The sequence below is a fragment of the Podarcis bocagei genome (assembly GCF_964188305.1).
Source record: "Podarcis bocagei genome assembly, chromosome: 10".
In the NCBI taxonomy this organism is placed as follows: Eukaryota; Metazoa; Chordata; class Lepidosauria; order Squamata; family Lacertidae; genus Podarcis; species Podarcis bocagei.
Genome location: NC_138135.1, coordinates 73,114,018 through 73,134,891, shown reverse-complemented (window position 1 = coordinate 73,134,891; position 20,874 = coordinate 73,114,018). Strand labels below are relative to the sequence as shown.

The following is a 20,874-nucleotide window of genomic DNA, read 5'->3' as shown; positions in this document are numbered from 1 at the left end:
TTTCCTGTCTGTCTCTTGCAATCTCTAATATCCAACTTTTCTGTAATGCTTTTAAAATGCATTACTGAAAAATGACCCTAGAGGGGGGGCACTTTATGAAAGGATTTTTGGGCACCTGTAAATTCAATTAAAGGAAGCTCTGTCTTTTACAGATGGTTGCTATTAGCTTCTCTGAATCACTTGCATTATACTTTCTTTTGAAATGGCAATTTGCAGATTGAATTTCTACCAAACATCACTTCTCTTCTTTTCATCTTTAACTGAGGAGTCACAAGCATTTAAACGCCAAGCCTCCTCTGTTGCTCTTAAATATTGAAAATCACACAATTACCCCAAAACTATGTAGAGCACATTTTTAGTGTTCTTCTTCAATGTAAAAAGCTGTATTCATTTCATTCCTATATACAAACACTGTTACAAATACATACCCACATACATGTACACACGTGACAATAATCTTCGATGCTTGATTTAACTCAATGAATTCACTTCGCACCTCTTACTATTAAGGTTCTCTACCCTGTGAATATTATATATTAACAGCTTGAAAAGCCCTTTTTTGGCAAAGATAATGGAATAAAGATGTTTTATGGGTTAGGAACAGAGCTAAGAATGAGCTCCTTTGTAGATGGGTTTAATCTTCGGTCAGGAGTACTCTTGAAAGTAGATTCATTGTAGGTGGAATTGGGAGTTTGCCAACAGCACAAAGATGACTCAATTAACACTTTGATTGCTAGCCTGAAAGTCATGGTGTTTGATCTAAAAACCATGAATGGAAAGCAAATCACTACTAGCATTCCACACTAACAGAGCTGTTCAGTTTGTGAAGGTCCTTTTTGTATGTCTTACAGAAGTTCTTGTCTTTCAGTTCCACTGTTTTCATGTATTTCAGTGCAAGGTATAAAACGGTCTTTCACATGTCCTACACATTTTGGATCACTTTTGGATCAAACCTGTGCTATATGGTCATGAAAATGCCCAGCAGGTCAGTTCTGGCACTGACTTGCATTGTTATCCTGTGAGGATACCACCCTTGCTGCCTGAAGTGGAGCAAAGCTCAGCCATGCCAGTCTCCACCAGTTGCAGATTGGTGCAATATAGAAGCAGAGAATTGTAGGGCTGGAAGGGACCCTGAGGGTCATCTAGTCCAACCCCCTGCCATGCAGGAATCTCACTTCAAGCATCCATGGCAGATGACAAGATTCTTAGCAAACAAATAAGCATAGGAAGCACTGCTCCTAAAGAAGCCTGCTTTAGACCTTTTGGATTGGAACTGCTATTGGACAGTTGCCAAGGCCGCCTTTGGGGGGAAGTGGTGGAGACTAGGGCTGGGTGACATGTGGTTTTCAACATCATGATGTATCACCAGCTAAACATCGCAATATACTAATATATCATGATGTCTGAAATAAGGATGGCTGGCTTCATGGTTTCTCCTGCACTGTGTTCTTTGCCAGTGCCTGCTCTTGTGATTTGCTGCCCCCTGCATGAGGCAGGCGAGAGCTGAGCTGGCAGAGTTAATAGGGGCTGCAGGAACCAAGAGAAGCATTGGCTGGCTTCACGGTTTTCCCCACATTGTGATTTTTGCATAGCACACACACGAACACACGCATCATGATTCACAATATATTGCCAGGTCAAAAATTATGAAACCGATATCACAATATGGACTTCAAACTGGTTTAGTGTTTAGTGTGGCAGCACCAACACTTTCGAACACCCAGCCTTTTGATTTCAGGCAGGCATCTTCACTGTATTCCTTTTGGTGCCTGCTGAAGAAATTCTTATTTAGACAAGGCTACTAAAAGGTTGTGGACGCGGGTGGCGCTGTGGTCTAAACTACTGAGCCTAGGGCTTGCCAGTCAGAAGGTCGTGATTCGAATCCCTGCGACGGGGTGAGTTCCCGTTGCTCGGTCCCTGCTCCTGCCAACCTAGCAGTTCAAAAGGACATCAAAGTGCAAGTAGATAAATAGGTACCGCTCCGGCGGGAAGGTAAATGGCGTTTCCGTGCCCTGCTCTGGTTTCACCAGAAGCAGCTTAGTCATGCTGGCCACATGACCCGGAAAAACTCTCTGTGTACAAACGCCAGCTCCCTCGGCCTGTAAAGCAAGATGAGCACCGCAATCCCAGAGTTGTTCGCGACTGGTCTTAATAGTCAGGGGTCCTTTACCTTTACCTTACTCAAAGGTTGTAGGAGTTTGAATTTGTTTTAGCCTATTTTTTGCAGTTTTATCCTTCTGTATGTTTTTAATTATGGTTGCAAAATGTTTAATGAAAATTTTATTGCTTTATTTTTTGGGGTAACTGCATTGAGGTTTTATCTCCAATCAAGTGGCATATAAATCTTAAGAAAGAAAGAAATGTTATACCAAATTAGGACCATTGGTCCAGCTAGCTGAGGACTGTGCATGCTGCGTAGGGTTTCAGGCACGAGTTTTCCCCAGCCCTTTGTGGAGATGCCAAGCATGGGACCTCTTGCATACAGAGTATGTGCTCTGCTCCTGAGCTACGGTCCTTTTGAAAGTCTTTCAGATGCAGGCATCTGAATGCAGGCTATTGATTTTTGCTTCTCTGAGTATTTTATTATGCCCCTAAGAATAACTGGGCCTATGGAAGTCAAGCTGAAAATAAGGAGTATATGTATATGTCATTACACAATACGGTCCCAGCATATTGCTCTCTAAGACCCAGTTCCTACATGCAATGACTATCAACACACTTGCTTTCGTTGCTTGGGGGGCTTCCTGGGAGAGGATGTCATGGGGACATTTATTTGAACTGTGATGGTGTATCTGTATCCATTACATGCGCATCATGTGATGGAGCACCATGTGGCCCCTCCCTTTTTCATTGTAACTCTCAGCTAGGGAAGGATTTCTAAACTTTTATGGTGTTGGGTTTTACTCTCTTACTCAGAGCAAGTATCATAAACCCTTGGAGCTTCCTGCCTTGTAATACATGTAAAGTCAGTTTCCTTGAAAATAATGTTCCCTGTTTGTGCCATCTGGGAGTTTAGAAGAACAAGACAAACGCAGAATACCTCTGTTTTATGTTCTTCTGACAGAGATGAGTAGAAGTTCTCAAGTTTTATTGCTTATGGCAATATTATCCCTATATAAAGTAGCAAAGCAAGCAAAAAAAAGCTCATTAAATATTGTTGAGGTTTGCTATGGCAAGGTGTATTCAAGGTCATACTAAGGTTGCATCTGATGTTTATTAAAGATTAGCAATCTAATTCTGCAGGAGCCCTCTGGCTATATTAAGGCATGATCAGCCTTGCATACATCTGTCAGTAACAAGCTGTTTCAACTGCAGAACATGCATTCACTCCAGATACGTGTCCAGCAAAACCAAAGAGCATCATATACTGAGGAGATTTCCTTGCAGTCCTTCTTGCTATAAATTGAAGAATAAAGATGTATCTTTTACTAAGGCTTTTCTTCACTTTAATAGTTTATTTTTCTGTGCTTGGAAATGACACTGAAGGCCTCTCCATATGATCAGTCAAAAAGCATGCTCCAACCTTATTTTAGGCTTCTGTACAATGTGCTCTGCTTGCTTAAGGGAATTGGACTGAAGTGCCATCAGTTCTGGTGCTGGGCTGTTGCCCGGAGGTAGTAATGGGCTAGATGTGAGCCACTAAACTGAATCCAGACAACATAGAGATATTGTGTGTTGCAGACTCTCAAGTCTGAGAAATGCATAGATGACTGGTTCTAGATGGTGTTGCACTCCTGGGGCAGGAGTACATAGCTTGATGTTATTCCTTGATCCAGTATTGCCACTTGACACATAGGTCATTCTTTAGATCAAGTGATCTAGTAATGGCTGGTTCACCAGCTTTGGGCCTTTCTGGATAGGGGTAGTCTGGCTACTACGGTCCATGCCCTTGCAACCACCAGATTGGACTAGTACTGTGTCTCAATGTAGGACTACCCTTGAAGACTGTTTGGAGGCTTCAACTAATGCAGAACACAAAGTGCTAATGGGCACCATTGGCCAGGCGCATATTAAAGTCCTTAAATATCTGCACTGGTTGACAGTATGCTTCCAAATCAATTCAATTTGTTGGAGCTGTGCTACTAGAGCTGTCCCCCTTTTTAAGCGGTCACAACACAGAAATAATGAGGGCTGTGTATTTTATCCCACGCATTGACCGTGAATTACAGATTCAAAAGGGGGGGGTGTCTCTGCATATCTCACTGTAGCATTTTATGAATCCAGCAGTGCCCCTACACAATTGCAGCAGCGGAGATGCTACCATCTGTCTGAATCAGTTTTGATGGGGCAATGTGTGGCCTGTGCACAAACAAAAATATGTGTATTATGCAAGGAACAGCTTATGCATAAACTCCTTGAGAAGCTCTACCATATTTTTCCTGGTTTTCTATCCTTTGACATCTCTCTGCCGCATAGAGCCATGCCTGCTAAGAAAGGCACCCCCCCAAAAAAAATATGCATCTCATTTTCTAATAATCACTAACAATATTCACATGAGAGACATAGCAAATGTTCAGAGGTAGCGAATACATTTGCATAAGTAAATGAGTGTGCAAGAACCGAAGTCTTCACTTCCAGCAGACATTATCAAAGTGCTCTAAGTACTGACAAAGATAGTAAGACACAGACTATTTCCTGTGCAAAGACCACAGAGTAAATTGTATCTGTTGCACCGAATGCAGGGCAGTTTGCTGAATTCATTTGTCCAGCAACGCTACTCATATTTTCAAAACCAATACAGATGGTTGTATTTCAGTAAAACTAGGCTCTGTGCTTTCCCCCGTGGTCTGTGGATGAAAGCCACTTTTCAGACATTGGAAGGTCACAGTCAAAGCAATTATTTTAACATGGTGGATAGCATGACACTAGAGAGGGTATAAGCAGTATGTCACATGTATTGAGGCTTTGACTTGTGATTCCCTGATTCCCTACTAGGTTACAAGTATGTTCCTGGACTCACAAATACACAGCCGTCACTCGTGTATGTCTATAGACACACTGCTGAGAGGTTTAGACTCTTTTGCTGGAGGTGCAATGTGTGCTTCTCTATGAGTATGTATTTTACAAGAAGCTCTCACTTGGAGGAATAAAGAAGCTTGGTTTATTATACAAAATCTAAGTTACAGGGTCTATCAATGCAGCTTCAGACAGAAAAATTCTGCAATACATACTCACCTTGATCTAAAGAATGACAGAGTGTCTTAACTGTTTCCAAAGCAGTATACTTGTCCTTAAAGCAAAGCAGAAGGGTCTGATTCGGGGGGGGGGGTGCTGGGTAAATTCTGTCCTGTTGGAGCTAGAAGAGCTAACTGGCTACTAGCAGAGCCAATTGCCTATCTGGGTTTTTGCAATAATATTCTTCCTAATAGGGCAGAGAGAGGCTTTGAAATGAACAAGTCCTGCCCCTTTCTCACCATTGCCCATTCTAGTGAGAAAATGACCGAAAACTGGTCATCCTGCTTGCTTCTCAGAGTGAAAGATGGTGATAAAAGGTAAAGGTATCCCTGACCATTAGGTCCAGTCATGACCGACTCTGGGGTTGTGCGCTCATCTCATCTCACTCTATGGGCCGAGGGAGCCGGCGTTTGTCCACAGACAGCTTCCGGGTCATGTGGCCAGCATGACAAAGCCGCTTCTGGCGAACCAGAGCAGCACACGGAAACACCATTTACCTTCCCGCTGGAGCGGTACCTATTTATCTATTTATCTACTTGCACTTTGATATGCTTTCAAACTGCTAGATGGGCAGAAGCTGGGACCGAGCAACGGGAGCTCACCCCGTCGCAGGGATTCAAACCGCCGACCTTCTGATCGGCAAGTCCTAGGCTCTGTGGTTTAACCCACAGCGCCACCCGCGTCCCGAAAGATGGTGATAGTGAGCCTTTGACTGAACCTGGCAATCTCTTTGTTTGCTCTCTGCCTGCAAAGTACCTTTGTGGATGGCTCCCATTGAGGAGTTGAGTATCCTGTCTTCTTCTTTGCCAATCACTCCTAGCTGAGGAAGATTGTCTTCCATAAACACAGTTTTAACAGTGAGTCCATAAGTGACTGTGGAGGCCAATTCTGGATCCACATGTTCTTCCGCAGTGGGGACATAGGTTTCTGGGTGGGAGTTGATCACGGAGAAGGTTTGCCAAGCATGCCTTCCTCTTAGCATGTTTCTCCTTTCTGTCCTGAGTTTGGTTGTCTTCAAAACCCATGACACTTTTGGTAAAGGCTGTTCTCCAGTTGGAACTCTCAGAGGCCAGTGTTTCCCAGTTGTCAGTGTTTATCCTACATTTTTAAAGATTTGCCTTGAGAGAGTCTTTGAACCTCTTTTGTTGACCACCAGCATTATGCTTTCCATTTTTAAGTTTGGAATAGAGTAGTTGCTTTGGAAGACAATAATCAGGCATCCACACATGACCAGTCCAATGAAGTTGATTGAGATGAGGCTGGTATCAAGCAATGTTCAAGATGAAAACTCTCATGTCATATTAAGTCTTGTCAGTCTTGTTACTTATGCCATGATCTACAGAGATAAATCATAAGTTTAGTTTCACACTCTTCTGTTCACAGCTGTGGCTACTCACCAAGGGAGCTAATCAGAGGAAAAAACTGCTGGTTTGCCAAGGTAGTTTGACACCCAGCCCTGTCCGCATTTGGATGTGTTTCTCATTCAAGCTGAAATATTAATACTATAGGACAAAATCCCAGTAATCCAGTGGTCTTCTTTGGAGTGAGTCCAGGATGGTCTATCTAGCAATGCGCACCAGTCTTGATCCCCTTCTTTTCAGCATTCACTTATGTTTAAGTGTGATTTTTAATGCAACTGCTGCACCAATTTCTAATTACAGTGGTACCTCAGGTTACATGCACTTCAGGTTACAGAGTCCGCTAACCCAAAAATAGTACCTCGGGTTAAAAACTTTGCTTCAGGATGAGAACAGAAATCGTGCTCCGGCGGCGCAGCGGCAGCAGGAGGCCCCCATTAGCTAAAGTGGTGCTTCAGGTTAAGAACAGTTTCAGGTTAAGAACAGACCTCCAGTACGAATTAAGTACTTAACCCTAGGTACCACTATATTAATCAAGTACCTTGTGCTTAAACTAACTATATCTATTTTGTTGGAAAAATCATACTAATTGCAACAATAGCCATTTACGCAGTTTGCCTCAAGCATTCTAAGTACTCCACATCTATCATGTCATTAATCCTCAGAACAGCCCTATTGCTGATGTGGAGCTGATGGGGAGAGAAAAAGTGGCTTGCCTTAAGGCCACCAAGAGACTAAATTTATTGTTGGCTCCCCGTCAGACTCTTTGTGGTTGCACCCTCTACCTGCTTTCAGAAGCCCTAGGCACAGTTTCTTCTTCTTGCATAAACAAGAAGAATGTCTGGAGGTTGGTTGTAAACCCTCTTTTCCTCCACCCTTCTAGTTTATCGTGTGCTGGCTGGGAATTGGCACATTTCCTGTCTGAAGGATTGCATCCTCCACTCCCACATTCTAAATGCCTTAGAAACAACTAAGAAACAAAAGGCGTATAAATTATACAGCTCTCCCATGTGGATGGCTTTCAGTTTCCCATCTGCCACACAGAGAGCCCAGAGATTGTCATGGTGTCAGCAAATTGAGCATATAATTCAAACTAGTTGGGAGTACATCCCAAACAAGCAAATTCCAAGTGTCAGGGGGGAAAGGAAGTATTTGAAGACAAAGTAACCCCTCAGGCTTGGAAAACGGCAGTATTCCGCCTGACCTCCCAGCAACTGTTGTGGTGGGGACAGGGTCCTGAGGAATAAGGTCATCAGCTCCAGATATCTTGGCCCCAAATGATTTAAGCCTAAACAGTCGTTGGATGCTATGTTATGACACTGGGGAGCTTAGAGCAATGGTAACATGTTCAACATACCAATACAGTGGTGCCCCGCAAGACGAATGCCTCGCAAGACGGAAAACTCGCTATACGAAAGAGTTTTCCGTTTTGGAGGTGCTTCGCAAAACGAATCTCCTATGGGCTTGCTTCGCAAGACGAAAATGTCTTGCGAGTTCCTGCGGGTTTTTTCCCCTCCCCCCCTTTTTCTAAGCCGCTTATCAGCTGATCCGATAAGCCGATAAGACGCTAATCCGCTAATCCGTCAATGGGCTTGCTTTGCAAGATGAAAAAACCGCTAGACGAAGAGAATCACAGAACGGATTCTTTTCGTCTTGCGAGGCACCACTGTATAGCTCTTGCACGCCATGTCGGCCTAGAATTCTTTATTTAGCAAAGTGGGCGGGGAAGTATTGCTTCCGGTAGAAGATCAGAAAATATATACTTTGAAATGTACAGGGCTATGCCAATTTAAGTACATCAAAGTTAGTTTAAACAGTTTCACTTGGTTTGATTGTTTATTTAAATCATTTTTACTTGGTGGCTTATATGAGATCAATAGCATACAAGACAGTCCCTGCCCTTAGGTTTACAATCTAACAAAAACAATAGAAAAGGGAAAAAGGAAGGAGGGGTGACAACTCAAGCACCACTTCCTGATGGGGAACTTATGGCCCGTGGGGTCTTTTTTATTTTACCATGTCTTTCCGCCTCTTCTTCAAGTTCTGTGCTGGCTAGAAGGAGGAGGACGAAGGAGGAAACAGCTGATCGTGAAGTTCCATTCTAGATTGGCATGGGCATAGCTTGGGGGACAGTATTTGCCCCCTAAATCAGTACAAATCAATACAAATCTGCGGTTCTGCCTCCCTAACAAAAGCCTGCCCTCTCCCGACAAAACCCCTATGACCATGTAGATTGGGAGGGAGGGAGGCTTTAGCCCTTTGCTCCCCATTGTGAGCCCAGTGTAGATCAGACCTCTCACACCTGCAGCTTCCATTTCCAGAAATGATCCCTTGAAACAAATGAATCCAAATACATGCAAAGATTGTCAAAAGCTATCAAGGTCCCAGATGTAGGGATGAGAGAGAAATTTAATGACGACCTACCTATTTTGTGTTTCTCAATAAAGTGCACATATGCTTTGAAACGGGCACTTCTGTATGTTATGTGCAAAAGTTTTGCCAAGAGTGTGAGCTCAATTGTGTTTGTCTACTAAGGGCATTGTGTGAGGTTTTTGACCCCACCTGCTGCTGGAGTTACCACCCAGTTAATGCAGGTTGGTCTCTCAGCAGCAAGTGTGCTGCTTGCCCCTGCAACTGAGGGGGCCGAGGCAGCATGGTGTGTGCGTGCTGTGCTGACGTCATGCGCATATGCCACGGGGCATGCTAATGTCACTCATGGACACTGCGTGATGTGCTGACACATCATGTGCACACTGTGCGGCTTGTGCTTATGGCAGGAGCATGCCACAGGACATGCACGAGCATGCACAATTGCCATGGAATTTTGAGGGGGCTAGGCTCCCTCCTTGAAAATTTTGGGGGTCCCTCAGTCCCCTGCCCCCCAACATGGCGACCCTGGTCAGCAGGGTAAACAGACTGTGCCGCATATTTATAGAGGTGCGCTTGCACCTGCTAGGCTCTCCTTGCATATTTGTAAATAAAATAAATATAACACCAATGGGTATGTCTCGAGGATGTGCTCTTCCAAAGGCAAATAAATCCTTATTGTGTTATCCCTGAAACTAACCAGTTGGAGAAATTGGGACAGTATACCAGTAACTCTTTTTTAAAGCGCATGGGTAATAATGGCCCTTTGTAATTCACTTGTGTTTTTATTGTGTTGTAGCTACCTGGAACCACACTTCCCTTTAATTGCTCTGAGCAGCTACAGCAACATCAGGGTTATGAAGTGCTTTCACAAAAGATGCAAATTACACGTTGAGAGACAGAGAGTGAGTGAGCGAGCGAGAGAGGCTTGATTTTGAATAGCAATTGCTTTTCAGCATCGAATGTGGCAGAATTATAAATAGTACGGTGTCACTTAGTGCAGAATAATAAAGACAGACTGTTGCATTATTTGTCAGAATTGGCACACTCATGGTACCATCAGATTTTTCAGCCAGCGAAGTTGAGGAATTGGCCTTATCATGGCACAGCTAGTAGACAATCCCAAGTAGTCCAAAAGTGCTTGTTGATATAATGACATAAAATGGTTTCACTGCTCAGTTAAGGGAGGAAATAGTCCCACCCCCAAAGCCATCTAAGTAGACTAATAGTGTGATCCAAGGAAAGGGAGATTCTGGTGACAAAGGTTCCATTAAACTGAATGGGGGGGTGGTGGTGAGCTGGGACTGGCAGAACATGACAAAGCTTAGGTTTTAAATTTACGAACCCGTCACAGCTGCAAGTCAATTGGGGATATGGAGAGCATTTTGTTATACATCATGTCCTCATGCTGTCTTCCTCGAAAATGCTTTTGGAGCATGCATGTGATACCATGGTATCCCATAAACCATTGTGGGAGTCACATTCAGGGATGATTCTTGGTTCTTTCCCATTTAAAATGGAACTAGGGGAGATTAGGCCCCCAGTGAGACTAACTTTAGCTAAGAACAGAGAAAATGGGAGAAGAGCAGGAGGAGGAAAGACAGGATGGGATGGAGGAGATGCCTCATGTACCCACAACACTGATTTAACTCAGAGGGCTGGTGCAGCAGATCCGAGGTGCAGCCTGAATCGAAGCTGGTGAAGCTGCCAAATGGAATGATTCAGTGCTTTTTTTTCTAGAAAAATATGTGCCGTTACTCACCATGAAGTTGCTGCAGTAATTGCCACACTTTCTAACAACAACAAAAGAGGTGTTGGTACTGTACTCACTGTCAAGCAAGTCTCCAAAAGTATAGGGTGAAGCAAAGTGATGTAGCAGGGAGGGATGTCATTAACTCTGACCAATAAAGCAGTACAAAAGCTCCAACTTCATCTTATTTGAGTTCATGAGAGTAGAACCAGTGGAGGGCAGGAGTTTTGACGTATCCCTCCTCTGGCCGGGGGCCATGTCCACTGTCAGTAATATGCACACCTATATGTGAAGCTCTGCAATCTGCAGCAAATAAATATTGTTGTTAGCAACCTGTACTTTTTACGAAACCATACAACAAACCAAACCTACGATAAATCTTTCAGGCATCAGATGCCTATTAATGTGCATAATAGCAGTTTGTGTTTTCTTTCCTTCAAATTAGGCACTACAAGGCCTCATAAGGAGGGGGAAGTCCCTGGTGTGGATTATATTTTCATCACTGTTGAAGATTTTATGGAACTAGAGAAAAGTGGTGCTCTTTTAGAAAGCGGGACATATGAAGGTAAGCTGCGTTCTTTAATTGCAAAATCTGCTTTATGTTTTCATTATGTTTTCCTCCATTTTCTGGAATTACATTAGGACATCCCATTAGATTGTATCATAGCACCCATTATCTTAAATTTATGAGCAGCCAGATGGTAGTTGTGAAAGTATTTTTTTCCCTATGAAATATCTAAATGCAAATGGGCTCAATTTAATTGGAATTCATGTCAGTTAAGGAGAAGGGAGAATAAAAAGTGAAAGCTAAACCACTCAGCACTCAGCAAAGTTAAGGCATTAAACAAGTTTTTTTTATTTAATTAATGAAATAAGGTATAATAGAATACATACAAAAAAGACAATGTCCTTGGATAATAATTCACAAATTGTATAAAACAAATATTAATAAATTAAAGCGTTAAAGCTGAGTCAAAAGGATTCCACAAGGTCAGAGAATCAAGGAAGTTAACAAGTATACCTTTATATTTGTATCTGAACATTTGGGTGATGTTCAGGATGGAGGCTGGGGCCATCTGCACTACAGGGAGGTGTGTGTTCATTCACATGTGTTCATTCCTGTCTTCTGAACACAGCAACCAGAGTCAGGCCAGTGTCCATTTGGTTGTCTACCCTTCCTTTGAGATTCTTGAACATCATCATGCTTCATAATTGTTTGTGATTATCATTACACCAAAAACCTGAGCCTAACTTGCAAATGCTTCAAGCCAAGCACTGCTCATTGCAGTGCAGAGAGGGTGAATGAAAATGCTAGATTGAGGTGGTCGGTTCTACACACACACACACACACACACACACACACACACACAACTGCATGGTACCCATACATTATTGACGATCTTGCAGATAATTGTGTAAACCGAAAGCTGAATCAGCAATTTTAAAATTGATGTCATGCAGATTCTTGTAAAACATTTTTTTTAAAGAAATAAAAATCTTAGCACCTTAACTACATGGCAAGTAGATATGGAATTTCCGCAATGGGATTTAAAAATATCTGCTTGAGAAGTGACAAGCTGGCAGCTTAATGATACCTCTAGGGTTACTGTTGATTCACCTCATGTCAAACTTGTTCAAGATAAAAAAAATAAAATTGTGTGAAATGGAAGTATGTTGCATAATACTGGAAGAGGAATGGAATGGAAATGTGCAAAAAAAACCCCAATACCATAGAAACTTGTCAACAACATGTTTCTTATAGGACATAAATGCAGTACCACATTATATCATGTCTTTGGTCTTTTTTGACTGCTTATCCCTAGATATTATAGGTTTGCAAGCTGTGCATTAAAAACACGCACATTCTGTAGAAGTCTAATATATTGGGTGGTGTGAAGGAACAGTGTAGGGCTCAGATTTATAATTTAAAATCATGTTGGTTTTGCTGTCTAGGAACTTATTTTTCCCCACCAGCAGCTGGGACTGGAACTAATAGTCCCAGCCTCTCCATCAGGAAAATGACGTTGGATGCACCATTCCCACCAAGGAGATGGTTCCAGGCAGCGCCATTTACCCACTGGAGATGCTGCAACTACTAGTCGTTTCAGTCCTGGTCTCTGACAAAACAAATACATATATAAGACATTCTACTGCAGAGGTGGAGAACTGTTTTTAGCTTGATGACTGGATCTGGAAGTGGCCCACAATTCATGAGCCATTTTCGACAGAGGGTAGGTCCAGCCACCTGCCATCATATCAGAAGTGATTGGCGCTGATAGCAAGCCACACTTTATCTGTGGGCAAGTGCAATGTGGCTTCAAACCATGCCAGCAAACAGACATTTTTCCTTGGCAGACTGGCAAAGCTGTCTACAGGGCTGGTCTGCAGCAGAAAAAAATGCCCCTTTGAAGGCATAATTTGAGTCCAAACTGCATCTGCAAATGGACAGTTTCAAAAGGGGCTTGCAGTTTCAGTTCTTGGATGCTTTCAGCAAGACCAAGGAACAATCAAGAGCACACTTTAAGCTCCCAATGGTTCATTTTCAGATACATCTTTGCCTGTCCTGCATATGACATCAGGTGTGGGGCAGATGGGTGTAGTTTGGGGGAAATGACCTCACAGACCAAATTCAGACGCCTGTCAGTCAAATTGGGCCCATGGACTGGAGGTTTGCCACCACTGTTCTGCTGGGAGCATCTGCAGCTGCTACCTCTGCCTTTCCCTTTCCCTTACGCCAAAATGAGTTCCTTCTCATTGGAGAAGGGTGAGGTACTGGTGGTCACAGCAAGTAGGGCTGCGTTTCCCCACTTATGGGGCTGTCATACATCCAGATTTTCCAGGATTTCAAAGGCAGAATTGACACCCAGGGAGGATTTTCGAAAGGTGGCGCTTTCTCCTGGATCTTAGGCAAGTCAATTAAAAAACCATGTTATTTTGGTGGTCTTCCTAAATTTTGGGGTCTTTCTTCCCAACAACTTTTGGGGTGTCCTAGTTTTTACTTTTTGAAAAATGGCAACCCTACATAAAACAACCTTGCTTGCCCCAGTCTTCCTCATAAACATTCAGATACAGGGCTCTCTTATGTAAGAACCTTCCCTTCATTGTTTGTAATATTCCTGGTGACGGCTGCACAGTGAGAGACTAAAGTGCATCACTTTTATACCAAAACTGGTTGCAGTATTTAACTGTCAAATATATCAAGTATATTTATTGACAAATACATCCAGAGGCTTAAAGGAACATATTACTAACATTATTTCTGTCCTGCTGACCTACCATTTAATTGTAGGATGTGGTATCTTCCAAGGAATGTTCTTGAAGGCACATTTCAAGCTAAGAAAGTTTGGACCTGAATAGCACTTGATTGCAAAACCACCTTGGAACCGTATATGGCCTAAATGCCAAAAAACACATTGCAGTGTGTTGTATAATCTTACTTAGACAAATGCTTCTGTGCTCCAAAGCATGATCCTTGGGAGGGGATAATTTGCAAATGAAATGAGAGGCTTTCCACAGCGAAGATTATAGGCATGTTTCTCAGCAAAGGTCATTTTTACCTCCTAGGCATGGAGTTTAAGGGGAGCAAAATTTCCTTGCCCTGCCCCCTTCTTCCCTCCTTGAGGAAGCTTAGCTATCAGATTAATATCACACTCCTTTTCAGTGTAGAGTGTAGCTTTAACTTGAGCTATCGGAGGAAGAACAAACTGTTTATATAACAAATAAATAAATAAATAAACCTGCTGTTTTCCGGGGGGGGGGAGGGGAGAGAATTTGGATTTGACATCAAGACATGTCAAACCCTTTGTGGAAAATGGTCAGTGTCAGGAGACTTTCATTATTGCCACTGGCAAGTAGACACCTGACTCAGCTTACTGAAGTCACTGAAAAGTTCCTTCTCCATTTACCTCCATCTTCCTCCTTTCACTTTTCTGACAGCCACAGATCGGGGGGCGGGGGAGGCGGGCAAGGACTTTTTTGCCTATAGAAATCTGTCAAAAAGATGTCATCTGATCTGATTCATCTGCCAGTTGATCCCACTGTTTCCTCTCCTTTCTGTTGAGGCAGTCTTCAAACCCAGCTAGTGTTTAAGTGTGTGTGGTACAGACTTCATTTCTTACTTAGGAAACAAAGCTCTGTTTCCAAATTCAGCAATATGGGTCTTCACAGAAGCTGGGAGAAATGAGCGGCATCCCACTATTGCATCCATGTCAGTATCCTGTTAAATAACTTGAGATGATATTGACTGGGACCTGTATATATTGTCCAGCCATAGGGGAATGTTAACATTAACCTGTTTCTTGCCAAGTATGTTATAGAGCAGGCATGTCCAATAGGTAGATCATGATCTACCGGTCGATCACTGGACATCTGCGGTAGATCACTGGTAGATCATTGGCTCCCCCCAAAGAAGCTGAACAACTGTGGCTCCCCCTAAAAAAAAGCTCAAAATTTTACCTCCTCCCTGAAAAAATTCAACAACTTTGATCTGAACCCAAAAAAGGGAGTAGATCACTGCCAGTTTTTAACTCTGTGAGTAGATGGCAGTCTCTTGGGAGTTGGCCACCCCTGTTACAGAGTATTAAATATGCAGTATCTTCCATAGCAGATCTTCATCATCATTTTTGACTGGCTTCTCAAAGCCTTGCTCTTTCAAGGAGGAAGGCCACCGTCACTGTTTCCCACCCAACGCACACCCATAATTCAGACACACATGGTTTTCTTTCTCAGTGGCAAATGCTCCTCTGACCAGTTCCCTGGTTCCACAGGGATTTCAGGGACTGAACTGGCGATCTTCTGCGTGCAAGCCAGATGTTCTACCCCTGAGCTGCATCACTTCCCCAAGTTGAAGCAGGGACCACTGAAGTGCTTTGTTCAAGGTGCCCTTGCAATTCAGATGTCAAACAAACAAATAAATGTTACAGACATATCGATGAAGTGAAAATAATGTTGTGAGGCATACCATAATTTCAGGGTGGGATGATGCAGGTCAAGCTTGTAGTCACAGGGTATGATTTTACACAGAAAGCAGATCCTTTTAAGTTTCTCCCTCAAATTAACTTTGCTTATTTGTTTACCCGGACCTATTTGTCTGCACTCTGGCAGGTTTCTCACACAGGGTACACCTCTCTTAGGTCTGAAGTTTTCTAATTTCTGCTGCCGAAAAGTTACATATTTTTCCTTTTTTAAAAAAGACCACATGAAAAAAAACTTACTTTAGAAGTGCTGAGCACAAAATCCCCTGGACCTAATTGCCCATATATATATATTTTTAAAAATTCCTATTAGCATAAATGAAGGATCAAATCACTATGCCATCTCCAAGGCTAGGTAGGTTTTTTTTTGCCCTTTTGAAATGTGTGCCAGGATCCTTCAGGCTTCGGATCCTGCCATTCCAAGGCCTCCCCTACTGGCTGGCACTACATCTAGACCTGAGGAGCTTTCCACAGGTGTGCTAGAAGTATCAGTGCCCCCTCATCACCTGAGCTCTTCTTTACCAGTACCACTTCTGCCACATCCATGGCTCCTCAGGGTTCCGTCTTAAACCTGTACTTAACCTTATTCAAGAAAAATGATTGAGAACTTGAAATAGTTAACAGGAGCTGGATCCTTCCCATTATAATTTTCTGTATCTTCAGCACTTACAGCAGTCATAGCAGCAACACTATGTAATCAGTTATTTGTTCAGTATGCAGTCATGTGCTGTACTGAAAAATGAAATTAACTTTTAATTATCCTTTCCTCTGTTTTTCCCCTCTCTCAAGAGATAACTTTGTCAATCTTGTTTGTATTATCAAACTGTGAAGGTGACTTTCACCAGTATCTTGCATGCATTTCTAAACTTCTGCAGTTTAGAGATGATTTGACAGATGGTTCGCAAACCTGCCTGAGGTGAATTTTACCTACTGTATAAATATTGATTGCCTTAATAATTGGCATTCTGTATCTCAGCATCTTAACAAGATATTTTTCTCTAACAAGCTTTGTGGCATGGGAAAATCTTGATTCAATTAGAGAAGTATTGACATATTGCCTAAAAGAGAAATGTAATGTCATCACTCCTATGAGTGAATTGCTACTCAAACATGTGCAGGGGCTGCTGGACTGAAGTTCTTTCTGCCGGAGGTCCCCTGGAATATATGAAAGCTTCAGAAGAGTACCATGGCTATTTTTGCACAGCTCCAGTTCATTTTTGTGGCACTTAAGCAGGGGAAGTTGTTGAAAAGCAATTGTATTCATTTTCACCAGAACACATCAGTATGTGCTTCAAGAAGAAATCCCCTGACATTGATCCTGGGTTTAATTATAAATGGTGTAATTGGATTATAAATTGAGATAAAACAATGTGCAGTGTGTATTCCATTTATGGATACAACTATTTTCTGTGGTGTTTGGCTGGAAGAGGAAAAAAGGTCTGACTTTAGTTACTTGTTTTTAATTGGATCAGGGTATTATTGCATTAGTTTGTAAAACTGATGATCAGAGAGGCAGAGCCAAGTGTAAGGACACCTTTTATTGGATCAACTAGTCATCTAACGTATTGCATATAAGCTTTCAATGGCACATTCTTCGTTAGGCAGTGATGTGCAGAACAAAAATAGAATGTAGAAGCTGATTTCACATATTATTATTCTTACGCAAGTGTGCCCTAGGGAGTGTGTCTCACTATTCCTAGAATTCACCATCCAGAGAGGTATGCATGCCAGTTCTATACACAAATGGAATTTTCTTTTTTAAAAAAAATATTGTTTATCCCCTTCTTCTCCTTAAATAACAGCAGCAGCAGCAGCAACAACAACAACATCTAAACACTGATCTGAATTTTTAATTGGTAGGGTTCAGGGTGGGAGCTGCAGTATAGAAAACAAAACACCACCCTCCTGGGTTATGAGCGCTAGTGGATCTTTTTGAGCCCATTGAGTCGGCCAAATGAATGATTTCGTTAGATTTCATAGATCACAGGGGAGCCCAGCGTGGCTTCATCAGCAACTAGTTTCCCCCTCAGAAATACACTTTAAAAAGTGAGTGAAGGATGACGGGTGAGTGCTTTACATACCTGAAGGAGCATATGCTGGCAAGTTTTATTCCTTTGACAAATTCTTCTTCAGATCTCTTTCACACCTTGGCTGGCAGCTGCAGACCAGCTGATCTCACTCAGGGGATCAGATCTTGCCAAGAGGGCCGCAGTTGTTGACCCTCTAAAGAATGGCACATAACACACAGAGAGAGATCTGCTAAAAGTGTAATTTAATCCAAAATCCAGTTGTAATGTGGAAAGCATCTGCTCAGACGAAATATGCTGTAGGAATTATGAGGGATAGCATGTGAACTTTCTTGGGAGGGAGGAGGTCACAGCTCTAGGCAGTCAAATGCAAAATACAAGGCAACTTGAGAGGGTTCTCTTCAGGTGAAATTTCTGTAGGAATTTCAAGGTATATTTATAGCACTGAATTGCTGTAGGTCAGTTTTGAACCGCCCAACACACCTATCTTCTGTAGACTACTATCAACTACTAAAACTATATTTCAGTGGCTCCTCCAAGTGACTAGGAAGAGCAGTGCTTTATGCACACCCAAATGATAAATATGAAACGAGATTTGTCTAGGGTAGGCCATGAAATTTTTACGCATTGTTGTACTTGAAAAGTCTGGGCTGGATAATACATTAGTCCAGGTCTTTGAGGCTTACTAATATTTAGTCTTGGGAGCTGTTCTGGTTATTGAATTTATGATTGTGTATTTTAATTTGTATTTATTGTAAGGCGTCTTACAGGTTTTTAATTGGATTTTCTTTTAAGTTATGAACCACATTGGGATTGCTATGAAAAGGTGGTATTATTTAAAAGTGGGTTTTTTTAAGTAAAGTAAATAAACAAACTCATCTAATACACTTCAATGAGTGTTAGTCAGAGCTGAACTCTTGAAAACGTTATTTTCTTACATTAGGTATCTTTGTAAGATAAATAACTATTGTATCAGCAGTGAGATGGGTTTGGGCAATTTCTAAGTGAAGAAAAAGATGAAATGGGGGAAAACACAAACACACACACTCCAGTAAATATTTTTTTGATTGGATGTTTAGGTTTTACACTTCTCTTTTCACAGTTACAATTTACAACTGCCTTGGAAGTTCTCCACTTTTGCAAGACTTGATAATTGGGCTCAGAGAGGTCAGTGAGACACAGTTCTCCCTGGTTACATACAATATTTTTTTACCCCGGCTCAGTTTTATACCAATGTCAGTGTGGTGTCGTGGTTAAGAGCGGTAGACTCGTAACCTGGTGAACTGGATTCGATTCCCCGCTCCTCCACCTGCAGCTGCTGGGTGACCTTGGGCCAGTCACACTTCTCTGAAGTCTCTCAGCCCCACTCACCTCACAGAGTGTTTGTTGTGGGGGAGGAAGGGAAAGGAGAATGTTAGCTGCTTTGAGACTCCCTATGATAGTGATAAAGCAGGATATCAAATCCAAACTCTTCTTCAATGTCAAACATAATTCTGGTGAAAATTTTGAAGGCAGCGTTATGACACATCTTATATTATGTTCCTGTAGTTGGTGCTTGAATGCCTTAGTTTGCCAGCATCCATGGAAAGATGGAAACAGAGGAGTTCTTAACATTTTCAGGTTTTTTTACAGGGGTTTTCAAGGGTTTCCAGGGAGTTTGCAGGCTTTTTCAATGCTGTTCCCAATATATGTGATTTCACTTAAACTTGTGGGGCCTCAGAACATAAATGGGGAGTTGCCCTTATTGTGTTCAATCTCTGTTCTGTGCATCTACTTTGATATTTCTGCATATGGCACTGGACCTTTGCTATTTATAATGTTTCGAAACTGTGTTAGATTCTGTTTGATTTCTATTTTCTGTACGTTGCTTTGAGGTTCTTTTGAACAAAAAGCCATTAAGGAATTATGCCGAATGTGTTTCACCGAGTGACAGTTTTATTCAGTCAGAGGACGATTGTCAGCAACTATATGTCCTCATCCTTTCATTTAGGTTTGAAGATATATATTCTACTGTGAGCTGAAAATTGATCCAGCTATATGATAGCGCAACAATCAGATCACAGCTTCACAAAACTGCTAGCTGTAATGATCATTGAATTTGCTGCTAATTGTTTTATTTTGTGAGCCAGCCCAGAGAAAGTGTCAAGTACAGGAGGAGGGTATTACAGATTAGATCAAATTATTTTTAAAAAGATTTCTTAGAGCCAGAAGAACTAGCCCTAGAAGGACAATTTACTGTAACACTTCATGTCTTATAGTACTACCATGCATACATAATGTGCTATATTTAGCATTTTTTTTCGGACCCTCCAAGTGTCCCTATTTTCTAGGGACATCCCTGATTTAGAGAAGCCACACTGGTTTCTGATTTGATCCTGGAATGTCCCCCTTTTCCTTAGGACATCCCTATTTTCATTTAATAAATGTTGGAGGGTATGGAGTCATCCAACCCCCAAGCAGTCTGAAGGCAATCCTGTATAGGGAAGGGTTTTGTTTTTTTAAAAAAAGAAAAGTTTAATGTTTTATTCTGTTTTTGTATATGGTGGAAGCTACCCAGAGTGGCTGGGGCAACACAGTAAGATGTGTCAGGTATAAATAGTAAAATTATCATTATGGAATGCAACACACCTATTTTCATCGGAGAAATGATGGGAGGGTATGTTTTTGGTTTCAATTCATTGTATTAAGGTAGAGTATTAATTAGGCCATTTTTAAAAGTAGAAATGTGTATATTACATCGCACACAACAAATTGTGCAGATGTATTCTTCAGTTAAGCATACTGGCACTTAATCTGTTATTATTCATTTGCTGTTTGCCAGAATTGTGGAGCTCATTTGGCATTTGTTAGAATTGGCCCAAACTACAGATCTTTTTTCCTTTACACACATGGCTAACCATACACAGAGGTCCATATAGTTTGGCTTCGTGATGGAAGTCATTCTTGCAAGGATAATGTGTGAAGCAGACCATAGTCAGTTTCACAGTTCTCTAAAACTGTGAGCATGTAACTTTTCTGAAGGTCTTAACCTAGTCTTAATTTAAAATGGGGTCGGTTTGTCGAGAAGGTGCCTTTCTGAGGCCTTTTAGGAAGGTTTCCTGCAGACTTGAGAACTCACTGGCTCCTTGTCTGCATGCATTTTCCTCAAGGAGCTCTGTCAATTCTGGCGGTAGCAATTTTATCAGTGATATGGGGCAGAAAACGACTCCCAGCCTGAAAAAGAT

At 41.9% G+C, this 20,874-nt stretch overlaps 1 protein-coding gene across 19 annotated transcripts in view; it reads left to right on the top strand.

Annotated features, from left to right (window-relative positions):
* Nucleotides 1–20,874, top strand: part of MAGI2 (membrane associated guanylate kinase, WW and PDZ domain containing 2) — a 618,868-nt gene that overhangs the window by 329,468 nt on the left and 268,526 nt on the right. For all 19 annotated transcript variants that reach the window (XM_081210614.1, XM_081210613.1, XM_081210622.1 and 16 more), the window contains one exon: nucleotides 11,096–11,215. In XM_081210614.1, the coding sequence (XP_081066740.1) occupies nucleotides 11,096–11,215 (120 nt within the window). The remainder of the gene's footprint in view (nucleotides 1–11,095; nucleotides 11,216–20,874) is intronic.